The 12,664-nt window shown below is 43.2% G+C and overlaps 1 protein-coding gene across 16 annotated transcripts in view; it reads right to left on the minus strand.

The window, feature by feature from the left end:
* RYR3 (ryanodine receptor 3) overlaps nt 1–12,664 on the minus strand; it is a 581,477-nt gene that overhangs the window by 316,155 nt on the left and 252,658 nt on the right. For all 16 annotated transcript variants that reach the window (XR_012159473.1, XR_012159474.1, XM_073348839.1 and 13 more), the window contains 5 exons: nt 5,604–5,812; nt 3,756–3,940; nt 2,935–2,971; nt 2,331–2,491; nt 1,356–1,521 (listed from right to left, as the gene is read on the minus strand). Coding sequence is in view for 14 of the 16 variants with exons in the window: in XM_073348839.1 (XP_073204940.1) it covers nt 1,356–1,521; nt 2,331–2,491; nt 2,935–2,971; nt 3,756–3,940; nt 5,604–5,812 (758 nt within the window). In the remaining 2 variants the exon portion in view is untranslated. The remainder of the gene's footprint in view (nt 1–1,355; nt 1,522–2,330; nt 2,492–2,934; nt 2,972–3,755; nt 3,941–5,603; nt 5,813–12,664) is intronic.

The following is a 12,664-nucleotide window of genomic DNA, read 5'->3' on the forward strand; positions in this document are numbered from 1 at the left end:
ATTCACATGAGTAGTTTATATCCTTTTTTTCAGAAGGTTCTGTATGCTATTATCTGTTGCTAGTGACAGCTTTTTTAGTATATGATGACAATGACTTACAAAATAAGGAATTGTTTTTCAAGTAACTAATATAATTTGTAATAGTTCAGTCTGTTAGGCTCCTTCTGCAGAAGAAAGTGAAGTGGACTGCTGGTACAATAATTCACTGAACATTGTTTTATTGAAATAAACATCTAGATCTGAAATATGGCCATTTCATTGCTAGACTGAATGTTGGATAGCTTGTTTGGAGATCACAGTGCTTTCTAAAAGTCACAGCAGCATGAGAGGGCCCAATCCTGCAAAAGATCCTTGCATACAAATTCTACTGAAGTCAACCGAAGATGTCTCAAATACAGAGGGGCAAAATCAGGTTTAGAGGACAGACAGATTAATCACCCAGTAATTTCTTGTTTAACCAATTTAGAGTAAGTGTTTTAATTGTAAGAAAAATTATAGTTTTTAAAGTTTTCACTTCAGCATTTACACTCCATGTATAGGTTTTGCAAATAAAAAGTTTTCAAAATACTAAAAAGAAAATAAATATTGTCATTATTTTTAAAGTTTAATAACAAGGTTTACTTTTAATTTAAACATTTCCTTGCCATTCCACAAACTCAGATGTGACAGTATTGTGTTAGCTACTGCGTAAATAAAAGCATAAAGTAAACTGACCAGTCTAGTTTCACCATCTAAGCTGAAAAAAGGAGCAAAATGTTTAAGAAATGAAATTTAAGAGTATACTTAACTAGAGATTGAACTAAACCCAGTCACCAGATCCCCAAATTCCAGAGTTCTGGGGGACATACAAAACCTGAACCAAGATCCAAAAGTTGTATATGGTCGCTATTCAAATATTTAGTCAAACCAGATATCCAGATCCAAACTTTGGGGTTCCTGAAATCTGGATCTGATTTCTGAAGCCAAAATCTACCTCCACTCTAAATCATTCTGGCTTCCTTTCTTGATATGTTACATATTAAAGAATGATTTTTAAATAAAATTTAATAAAATAAAAATGATCAAACAAAATATTGGCATATAGGAGAGACGAACGGTCTGATCAATATTTTTTCCAACAAATATTTTTCTGTTAATATCAGTACTATTTTCTCTGTTTAAAAGAATTATTGGAAACAGGAGAAATGTGGCATTAGATGAGCAGATTTTTCATTTTATCAACACACATTTCAAAAGATAATGATATCAGAAATATGTGCTGTTGTCACAGGAAAGTTAGACATCTGGCGAAGAAAGAAATAATCTTTGTTAAAGCAGCCAACTTGATAGCTAATTTTCTGAAAAGCTGCTAATACCTGATAACAAGTGCCAAGGTCTTTTCCATTGGCTGTGAATGACAACATTCCAGTACCCAGGTCAACTAGGCATCCAATTTCTAAATCAACATTACTGCGACTTGATCTCTGGGAATTAGCAGAAATGTCTCCACCCCAAACCATGTAGCAGTTACTGCGCTTCACACTGAAAGAAAAATATCAAGAACAATGAAAACTAATTATTTGTATGAAAGCTTATGCTCAAATAAATTTGTTAGTCTCTAAGGTGCCACAAGTACTCCTGTTCTATTTGCTAGATTGTGACTGATTAAATATAAAGGTTAAGATGGACATTAAATAATTTTTTTTCCACTAATAACTAGAAATTCTGAGGGAGAGGTCAGATTTTTTACTGTTTTGTTGTCATAATGAAGAAAGAACATCTTAAAATATAAAGGAACTTCGTTTTACTGATCACTGTTTGTACTGACCATTTGTCAAATGAACAACAAACTTACTTTGCAAAGCCATTTCTCACTTGTCCTGGTGTCTTTACTTGCACTTATACCAACGAATCAATATTCACTTGGACATGGTTCAGTTTGGAAAGGCCCTCTCTAATGTTCTTTGCAGATTTCAAAAACATGAATGAATTTCTTACTTTTCTGAATGCCACTCAGCTGTCACATGCCTGATTTGGAAAGCATGAGTTCACCTGTAGTGATTATTCAGGTGTAACAATGAAAGGAGGAGAGCTGGGCAAATTATTAGTTGAAACAGAATGCCCCCTATCGGACTTTAACAGCACCACCTAAAATTTGTTAATTAACAAATATATGATTTAGTGACTAGTTCCATCTAATACTTGAATTTAAGTGAGCATTAAAACACGATCCATTATTACTTCTGTTTCATTCATCTTTGTGGATAATAAAGTAAAATTCCTTTCCAACAACAAGTAAATAGGTAATTTAAAAAATATATTCTTTAATACGTGATATGCAAGTCCCCTACCTTTCATGAACCCTGCCTCTTTCATCACCTAAAGTAACTGTCACTGTGCTATTTTTGTTTAGGTCGAAATTTTCACTGTAAAAGTGGTAGTCAGGTGTTACCCAGCCAACCCAGACAGAGGATGGGTCTTGACCAGCAAATATTCGTACTGAGTAATAGTACTGAAAAGAGAAAAAGTAGTGGGTCAGTGACAGAAAACTGAATTGTATTATGAAGACAAAAATAAGAAACATTCTTAACAAATACAGGAAGAGACCACCAAATATACATTCAGAGTTAAAAAAAAAAAAAAAAGCACAGTTACTGTGCACGCTCTGAAACATGAGAAAATGGTCTCCCCTTATATAGAAATACTACAGTTAGTAAAGTAGCAGTAGTACTACAATAAAGAAAAAATAATCCACAATAAAGACAGAGTTTAGATATATATTTAGAAACATAAACATAGGCACCAAATTTTAAAATTTTGGCCAATGTGGATACACACAAATAAAATCACTGGAAAGTATTTTCCAGGGATTTTCAAGAGACCCTTTTTAAATGAGCATATTACCATGCAGCAAACATTAAGCAATGAAAAGCATAACTGAGCATATTTACTTACTGTTGTAGTGTGAAGAGCAGTTTCTTGGTTCTGTTTTCTGGAGGAAAAAAGTAGCATTGTAGTAATTTGGTAGTGTAAAGCATTAAGTGACACTGTATATATATATATTTTTTTGAATACTTGAAATAAATTGCTCATATGGATTAGTTTCTGTTTGTTGGGCAAACAGTACTTTCATGCCCAGAGTCAATGGAATGCAACAACCCTTTCTAGAGAAGATCAAGGAAGGAAGGTGATGCATATGTGATCATTCCCATTGACATGAGGAAGAACTGTAGAGAGAAATATTTACAACAGCCAACCAAAGATAAATGGTCTTTTTCCTTCCCTGAGCATATTTATTGCTGCATTTGCAGTACACATGAACTAAGAAGAGGAGTGGAAATAGGAAATAGGGTGGAGATTATATAATATAAATTCAAGATTAGAGGTTAAGTAAAAGATTCTTGCCTGGCTTTCAGAGGTGCTGAATCCCTGGAAATCCTGCTGATCTCACTGGGATTTTTGAGTGCTCAGCACATCTCAAAGTCAAGCCAATAAATAACTAGAGCCCTCTTGCTACATTTCTTTGGTTAGATTCAATTCTTGTTTGGATATCTAGTGCTCTGCAGCAAATTTTTGTTTTAAGGTTATTTAAATCTTCACATTTAAAATGCTGTGCTTTCTTAATAAAGAACATCAGTAACATAAATCCTATACAATTACAGTGTGTGGGAGGAAAATGAATGGGAAGTACTATGTGTAAAAAAGAGAATAATGGAGAATCGTTTATTAAATTTCGACTAGAAGTTTACCACAAGATGATTAAATATAAATCTAACCTTTTTTGGAAAGCATCAGCAGATGCACTTGTCACACCAGTGCCATAGTTAAAGGATGAATGGAACTCAATGGGCATGCTCAAACGGCAATATATCATGTCTGCATTGCTGTTCTGTGTGCCAAATGTCTTGTGGGTCACTTTCAAGCAAGGTGGGCTGTCAATGGTTCCATCGATTCTCGTTATCTAAAAATCATAAAAATAATATCAAATTCATTTAGAAAACTGAGAAACACATTATGGAAATTTTGTATTGATTCATGCTGAATTCAGCTGACCAAGAATTAACTTATAATGAACAGGTAGCTGTTTAAACTTTTCATCCTCACACAACAAAGTCAAGCCAAATGTCCAGTAGAGAAAAATCCAAGAAAGACAAATATTATTTGCATTGTTAATCTCTTACACTCATAATTCAAAAGGTTTTTTTTAGATTCTCACTTTAATTTTAATATAGAGTCCCAATGACTTCTATCTTGATGTATGGTCAAGGTGACTGAACAGACCCTCAACATAAGAAGGCAGATAAAAAGGGTAAAAAAGGAAAAGGTAGAAAATATAAATTTGGATACAAAAGAAATTTAAAATAATCCACGGTTGGCATGCTTTGAGTACCCAAATGACTGTAGTGCACCAGTATGAATGAGTAATACATACATAAAGAACAACAATGAACATCCACATGGGGTGACAACACTACCATAAATGAAGTGGGAGACAGACAAGGAGATCATCTGAAATTTTAGCCAACATTAGTTAATGCAATCCTAGGATACACCAGGTGAGATATTTCCAATAGCAATAGAGAAGCGTTACCTCCGTTATACAAGACAGTGGTGAGATTTCATCTGGAATACTGTGTGCAATTCTCATCTCCCATGTTTAAGAAAGATGAGTTCAAACTGAAACAGGTGCAGAGGAGGCTACTAGGATTATCAGAGGACTGGAGATTCTGCTTTATGAGAGGAGGTTTAAGGAGCTTAGTTTGTTTAGATTAACAAAACAAAGATAAGGGGAGATATGATTGCTCTCTACAAAATACATCAGTGGGATAAACACAGGGAGGAGGGGTATAATTTAAGTTAAGGGCAATGTTGGCACAAGAACAAATGGACATCATTTAGTTATCAAGCTATCAATATCAAGTTTAGACTTGAAATTAGATGAAGGTTTCTAATGATCAGAGAGCGAAATTCTGGAATGGCCTTCCAAGGAGAGTAGTGGGGGGCAAAAAACCTAACTTGTTTTGAGCTTGATAATTCATGTAGGGGATGCTATGATGAGATTGCCTACAATAGCATATGACCCATCCATGACTGCTATTAGCAAATATCTCCTATGGCCAGAGATGAGACCCTAAATGGAGAGGGATCTGAGTTATGATAGAGAATTCTTTCCCAGATGTGTGGCTGGTGAGTCTTGCCCACATGCTCGGGGTCTGATCACCATATTTTGGTTTGAGAAGGAAGTTTCCCCCAGGTCAGCTTGGCAGAGACTCTGGGGAGTTTTTGCCTTCCTCTGCAGTGTGGGGCATGGGTCACTTGCTGGTTTGAACTAGAATAAATGGTGGCTTCTCTGTAAATTGAAGTATTTAAATTAAGATTTGAGGACTTCAGTAACTCAGCCAGAAGTTATGGGCCTATTATAGGAATGGGTGGGTGTGGTTGTGAGGCCTGAGATGTGTAGGAGATCAAACTACACCACGATGGTCCCTTCTGGCCTTGAAGTCTTTGAGTAATAGCTTTATTATATATTACCTTATGACAGTAAGTATCACTGAGGATTTACAGTCTTGGCATGACTAAGTCAACAGTTTAGAAACAGGTGTCTTCTTAACATGCAACGTTACCTCAATATGAGCATGATTTTTTGGCACGTTGACAAAAGTTGGTAAGCGTTTGCTAAACCACATAGCGACATCTCGGTTCATGTTGACAGCAAAAGGTTCAAAACCCTCTTGAAGGCCGCACATTGTATAATACTTGAAGGTGCTGGCATTCATTCCAAGGTTCATACGGCCAATCTGAGACAAACCCAGTGAGCAAATTGGGACTAAACCTAAATAAATGACAAAACAGAAAACAAAACACAATTTACCTAGAGAACACAAGCATTTATTTTGGATTCTATTCAATGTAAATTTAACCTCAGTTCATTTAAGAATTAAGAAAGGTTAACATTCCGATACATGAACATGGGTGAAATTCATTTCTGTCGTGAGGGCCCATGCAAGGCCACATCACTTCACTTATTCTCCCTTTTAAGGACTTCAGTGGGGCACAATTGCTGCAGAGGGCTTTGTGTTGGACCTCTGCACCAGGATGAGGTTCATCCTTACTACAACATTTATGTAAACAAACAGACAGTTATATCTGAAACAAACATGAAAATACGTGAACTTGAAGAGGTGGTTTAGGATAGGTCTACACTGCAAATCTGAGAGCCTGGGTCAATTGAGTCAGGCTCACAGGGCTTGGGCTGAGGTGTAGATGTTCTTGCTCAAGCTGGAGCCTGGATTCTGAAACCCAGGATGGAGGCTGGATCTCAGAGCCCACTGCTATTTTTAGCCCCACAGCCCAAGCCCTGTGAACCCAAGTCAACTGACCCAGGCTCTGAGACTCAGTGCCACAGGATTTTCTTTGAAGCATAAACATACCTTTAGGGGTCTAACCATCAGGTTTGAAAAACCCAAGTTTGCTTGAACCAGTCATTCAAATACAGGAAGGATCAACTCAGTTCTTAATTGTTCTGAGGCAAATAAAACATAGGTTCATACAGCTTACTGAATGGAGATATTTAAGGTGCAATCTTAATACTCAAGGCCATGTCTGCTCAGTGTGAACATTAAAAATCCCACATTTTCTGTAAGGTCTCACTGGGTGTCCTTGGCCAAAATTTCCCTTCACCCCAATGTGTGGTAGTTGGTTGCCTAGCTCCCACACCCATGCCTGTGTGTGTTTTATTGTCTTGTAAAGTCCTTTGAGTGCCAATTCTTCAGGATGAAAAAGTTATATACATAAAATTACCACTCACACCTCCAAACTTATTTTAGGCAAAAAATCAGCATGAATTTCTATGTGAACAAAAATACAAACTGAATTCAAATACATATCAAATATGCAAGGGAATACAATTATCTACACAGCCAAAAAGCAACACAAAGGGCTGGGCCACAAACTTTTTCCAAAACTCAAAATAAGACTAGATGGACTTGAAATTTGTCTTAAGAATTTTTTTGTTAAAGGCCTTTCACCGTTTCTCCTTAGGGTCCCAATTTGCTTCTGGTGCACTCAGAGTCAGGCTGAAGACCAATGGGAACCAACCCAGGAACTAAACTTCCTATGTATTAGCAGGGCTTTGATGCCCTTCACGGTTCCAAGTCCTGCAGCACTTTTCTTGTGGACCTTAAAAACTCTATAGGAGCATGTAAACTTTAAACGAATCACGGTTCCACAAATTAGCAACCCTCCATCTGCTGAGTTTATCAAGCCCATGAGATTCAGAGCTCACGGATCTGGGGAACATATAAATATGAGAAGATCTGTATCCTCCTACAAAGCTTCTAATGTGCACAGGAGGAGTGCTGTGCTAATACAGGTCTTAAAAATACTCCATAATGCACTTGCTCATACTATTGTCGTAGTAGTGCCCAAAGGTCCCACGGCTTCTTTGTGCGAGGCACTATACAAGTACATAGGTAGACATGGCTCGTTCCCCCAAAGAGTTTAGTGAAAATAAGATATAAGAAGCGAGTGTAACAAACAATAAAAGTGAAACGGGGAGGGAAAATGAAGGTAACAGTAATAAAAGGGATACATTTGCATAGGCCAATAACATGCAATTTGATGGCTCTGGATCATATACATTTTTAAAATGTAATTATCATTTAAAAAATTCCCTATGAAACCATAACCCCATGTTCCCTCTACAGAGAAAGTTACCCTGGGCTTTATACCTATTTTATTTCGTTTGTTTTCCTTTCTTCTCTACAGGCTATCCCCGAACCTCCCCTCTACCCAGTGACGAGCTGCCAAAATCTTAACAACGGGTTCCCTCCTCACCCCACGAGGGGGTCGTTGCCCACCCCTGCCACCCAGGACCGTTGCCCCATCCACCCCCTCCCCTGTCCCCTGACTGCCCCCAGAACCGGGCAGGAGGGTCTCGTGGGCCACCGTAGTGGGTGTCCACTCCGCCCCATGACTAAGAGCCAGAGGGACCTGCCGGGGGGCGAGGTGGGAAATCCTGGCGGTGCTTACCTGGGGCAGCTCCCAGGAAGCATTCGGCAGGTCCCTCTGGCTCCTAGGGGCGGGGGAGTGTAGCTAAGGGGGGAGCAGGGCGAGCGGCCGCTCCCTCACTGATCACATCAAAAGTGGCGCCTTAGGCACCGACTCCCTGGGTGCTTTGGGGCTGAAGCACCACCCATGGGGAAAATTTGTTGGGTGCAGAGCCCCCACCAGCATCTCCCCACCCCATGCCCAGCTCCAGATCACCTCACCTCTGCTCCGCCTCCACCCCTGAACACACTGCCCCACTCTGCTTCTCCACCCCCTCCACCGGCTTCCCGCGAATCAGCTGTTCGGCGGGAAGCCTGGGAGAGCTGAGAAGCAGGCCATGGCTTCACACTCAGGCTGAGGGTGGTGGAGGTGAGCTGGGGTGGGTAGAGGTTCCCCTGTGTGCCCCCCACCCCCGGTTACCTGCTGCAGCGTGGGCGGCCCTCCTCGTGCCCCTCCGCCCCAGCTCACCTCCGCCTCCCTGGGTGTAAGCGGGAAGCTGTGGCCTGCTTCTCATCCTGCCCCAGCTTCCCGTGCGAACAACTGATTCGTGGGAAGCCTGGGGGAGTGGAGAAGCAGAGTGGGGCGGTGCGTTCAGGGGAGGAGGCGGAGCGGAGGTGAGCTGGGGCCGGGGGTGGGGTGGGGCGGGGAGCTGCCGGTGGGTGCTCTGCACCCACCAAATTTTCCCCTTGGGTGCTCCAGGGCTGGAGCACCCATGGAGTCAGCGCCTAAGGCGCCACTTTGGGCCAGTTAAATTTAGAAGCCCTTTTAGAACCGGTTATCCCTCGCGGAACAACTTGTTCTAAAAGTGCTTCTAAATTTAGCAACTGATTCGGACAATGATTCAGACAGCAGGTTCGGACAATGAGAGAAAGCTCGAGGGGCGCTGTGACAGGGTTGGGACTCACCACCCCACCGCCTCCTGCTGTTCACTCTGGTAATTAGCTCAGTTCATGCGGCATGCCCTCTGCCGGTGGTGTCCCGTCCATCTCTCGTCCTCAATTGGCTTCTCGACCCGCATTACTCCCAGCTCGCGGCGTCCTCTTCAGGACACTGCCCTCCAGCAGTGCACCCAAGCCCACACTCGCCCCCTTCTGGGGGGGGGGGTTAACAGCAGTCTTTTCTCTTCACCCCAGCTGCAGTGGCCAACCACATCCACAAAGTCTAACCCCTTCTATCAGGGGTTGGGTGCAGTCTGCTATGGCCACTCCTAATGGCCAGGTGTAGTACAAGGGGGAAGGGGGGACCCAGGCCCGCCCTCTACTCTGGGTCCTGGGCCAGGGACCCTCTGGTGGCAGCCTCCCTACCCTCCTTTACTCCCCTTTTTTGCCTCTCCTCTCTGGGCGCTTCCCCTTCGGCCCGCTTGCACCTTATGGGCCCTTCTATCAGGGCCTGCAGCCTGGCAGGTATTGGGCTGGAGCTCTCCTCAGCTCCCCCAAGCCTGCCCAGCACTGCACTGTCCTGGTTGCTGGTCTCCTTCGCTCAGGAGACAGACCTTCTCCCTTGAAGGTCTGAGAGAGACTGCCTGCTCCCTTCCTGGGCAGCCTTTATATAGGGCCTAGCCTAGCCCTGATTGGCTGGCTGTATATACTGGCCCTGACTGGCTCTCTAACAGGCCCTCCCTGATTGGCTGCCGCCTTGTGCAGCTGCTCTGGCCTGTTGTAGCCCAATCTGGCATGGGGGTGGGGCACCGCCGCACCACAGGCACATATCGCCATGCACATCAGGTAAAGGTACCATGCTTATGTGGGCCATGTTGGGACTATGAGGATAACCTTGGCCTTGTCTGTTCATATCTTGTGTATCACGTGTGATACCATTGGAATCAGTGGGAAAGTGTACAAGAGGCATGCATCCCATATGATGAGAAAGGCGTCCCCAGTGACCAGGGTTCCATTCCTGCTCTCAAGCAGGACATTGCGCATTTGCTGTTCATTGGGGAGTGCCCCACTGGTGGAAAATGGAGAGCAAAACTCTCCCATTCATTTCCCATTCGTGGCCTCAAGAGATGTATCTGCTTAGCATGTCCACCATCGGATTCTGGCAGCTGGGAAGGTAGGAGGCCAAAATGTTTATGTTGTGGTGTATGCACCAGTTGCACAGTTTCATGGCTTGAGTGCACAGTGAATGAGATCGAGCACCCCCTGGTCTATTGATGTGAAACATGCTGGTAATGTTTTCGGTCATGATGTGAATTGATTCGTTCTGTATGTACAGTAGGCAGTGTCTGCAGGCATTGCAGGCCACGCATAGTTCTAGCAGATAGATGTGTAACTGAGTCTCCATGGGAGACCATTTGCCTGGAACTGTGTGCAGGTGGCTACGGGCACCCCAGCCTATCAGTGAGGCATCTGTCTTGATTACTATTGAAGGGGTTTCCTGTTGGAATGGGATGCCCATGCAAACATTTTCTGGTCTTGTCCATCAGCGTAGAGAGTCCAGGATACAGAGTGGTACCGTAAATCACTTGTGTAGGCTGTGCTTGCTGGGTATGTATACCAAGTTCAGTCAGCCCTGAAATCAGCTGTAGGCTTGCATGTTGTACCACAAACCTTGTGGCTGCCATATGTCCTAGCAGTTGCAGGACAGTACAAGCTGGTATTTGGAGGCTGACTCTTACCTCTGAGATAAGGTTTGTCAGAGTTGTGAATCTGTTCAGGGCAGTGATGCCTTGGTGTCTATGGAATCAAGATGTGGCCCGATTAATTCCAGTTGTTGGACAGGAACTAAAGTGGATTTTCGTTCATTTATCTGTAGTCCTAGATCCCTGAATAGTGTGATCGTTGTCTGGACTGAGTCCACTGCTCCTTGCTGAGTTGAGCCTTTGAAAAGGAAATTGTCCAGGTAAGGGAAAATCATTATTCCCTGTTTGCGTAGATGTGCTGCTACTACCGCTAGGGTTTTGGAGAAAACTCTTGCTGTGGTGGATAGGCTAAAAGCTAGTACTCTGTACTGGAAGTGTTCCTGTCCTACTGTGAAATGCAGGAATTTCCTGTGACAGGGGTGTATAGTAACATGAAAATAAGCATCTTGAAGGTTGAGGGCTGAAAACCAGTCCCACTTTTGCAGCGCTGGAAGTATTGTGCCAGTGTCACCATTTTGAACTTTTGAATGTTGAGTTTCCTGAGATCCAAGATAGGTCTCCATCCCGCATTCTTCTTCTGGGTCAAGTAGTAGAGGGAGTAGAACCCTCTCCCCATGTATTGAGAAGGTACTCGTTCCACAGCACCTAGTTGTAGAAGACGATTGACTTCTTGCCATAACAGGTGCTCGTGAGAAGGGTCCCTGAAGAGGGATTGGTAGGGTAGGTGGTCGGGAGGTAAAGGGCATGGTATATCCCGATCGTACAATCTCTAACACCAATTGGTCCATTGTTATTGATGCCTACATGTGGTAGAATGGGCAAAGGTGGCATCCATAGCATGGGGACAGATTGGGTGAAAGCGCTGCCTGGTGAGGGAGGTCGTCCAAACCCTCGACCAAAACTTCAAAATTGTGGCTTGGGTGGAGCCAACTGAGAAGTCAATGGTTGATCTTGAGGTGGCGTCGCTGATGATGTCTTTGGTTCTCGTATTGTCGCTGTTGTTGCTGTCAGTTGGAAGAGTAATCCCAGTTCCTCTGGTAAGGCTGGTATCGTCTTCTCTTCACAGATGGTCTGTAGATCCCCAAAATGCAAAGGTGGCTCGAGAATCCTTCACTGAGTGGAGCACCTCATATGTCTTGTTCAAAAAGAGCTTCTCTCGGTTGAAAGGTAGGTCCTCGACCTTGGTTTGAAGTTCTTTAGGTATGCCAGAGGACTGCAACCAGGATACCTGGTGCATGACTATGGAATGACAATGGTTCTGGCTGCTATGTCCACGATGTTTAAAGACGCTTGGAGGGTTGTTTTAGCTATGAGCTGACCCTCATTTATAATAGCCTGGAATTGTGATGGTTTCTCCTCAGGGAGCTCTACTGTGAATGAGCTGAGTTTCCCTTAATTATCATAATCATATTTAGCCAGCAAGGGTGAACAGTTTGTGACTCAGAATTGTAATGTCGCCAAATAAATTTTTTATCCAAAGAGGTCAAGCCTCTTATGTTCTTTATCTTGTGGGATCTATCTAAACTGTTGTTGTTTGCCACATTGATTAGCGGCGTCGACCACCAAGGAGTTGGGAGGCAGGTGCGAGAAGAGGAAGTCCACCTCTTTGGTGGGGACATAATACTTTCTATCCACCCTTTCGCATGTCAGTGGAATTCAGGTTGGCATCTGCCCGACTGTCTCCGCTGGTTTTAAGATTGGCAGAGTGATTTTGAAAGTAGATGCAGGTTGTAAGATTTGTACCAGCTTGTGTTGGTTTGTCTGTACTTCCTCCAAAGGCATGTCCTGGCTTTGGGCAAGCCACTTAAACAATTCCTGGAACTGTTTGAAGTCATCCGCCGAGGTAGGCGGCAGTGGCATGATTGCGTCATCCAGGGACGAGGAAGAATTGTGAACAGGAGGAGATGTCACTTCCTGATCAGGGGCTGTTTCTGTGTGATCCCCAGCATCCTGGGCCTTCATTGGTTTCGGGGTGGGAGACATGGGATTAGACCTCAACTCGCCTCTATGAGCCACGCGTAGCCTGGATTGGGGGCCCTGGGAAGTCACCAGTTC

Source organism: Lepidochelys kempii, chromosome 6 (assembly GCF_965140265.1).
Source record: "Lepidochelys kempii isolate rLepKem1 chromosome 6, rLepKem1.hap2, whole genome shotgun sequence".
NCBI classification, from domain to species: Eukaryota; Metazoa; Chordata; order Testudines; family Cheloniidae; genus Lepidochelys; species Lepidochelys kempii.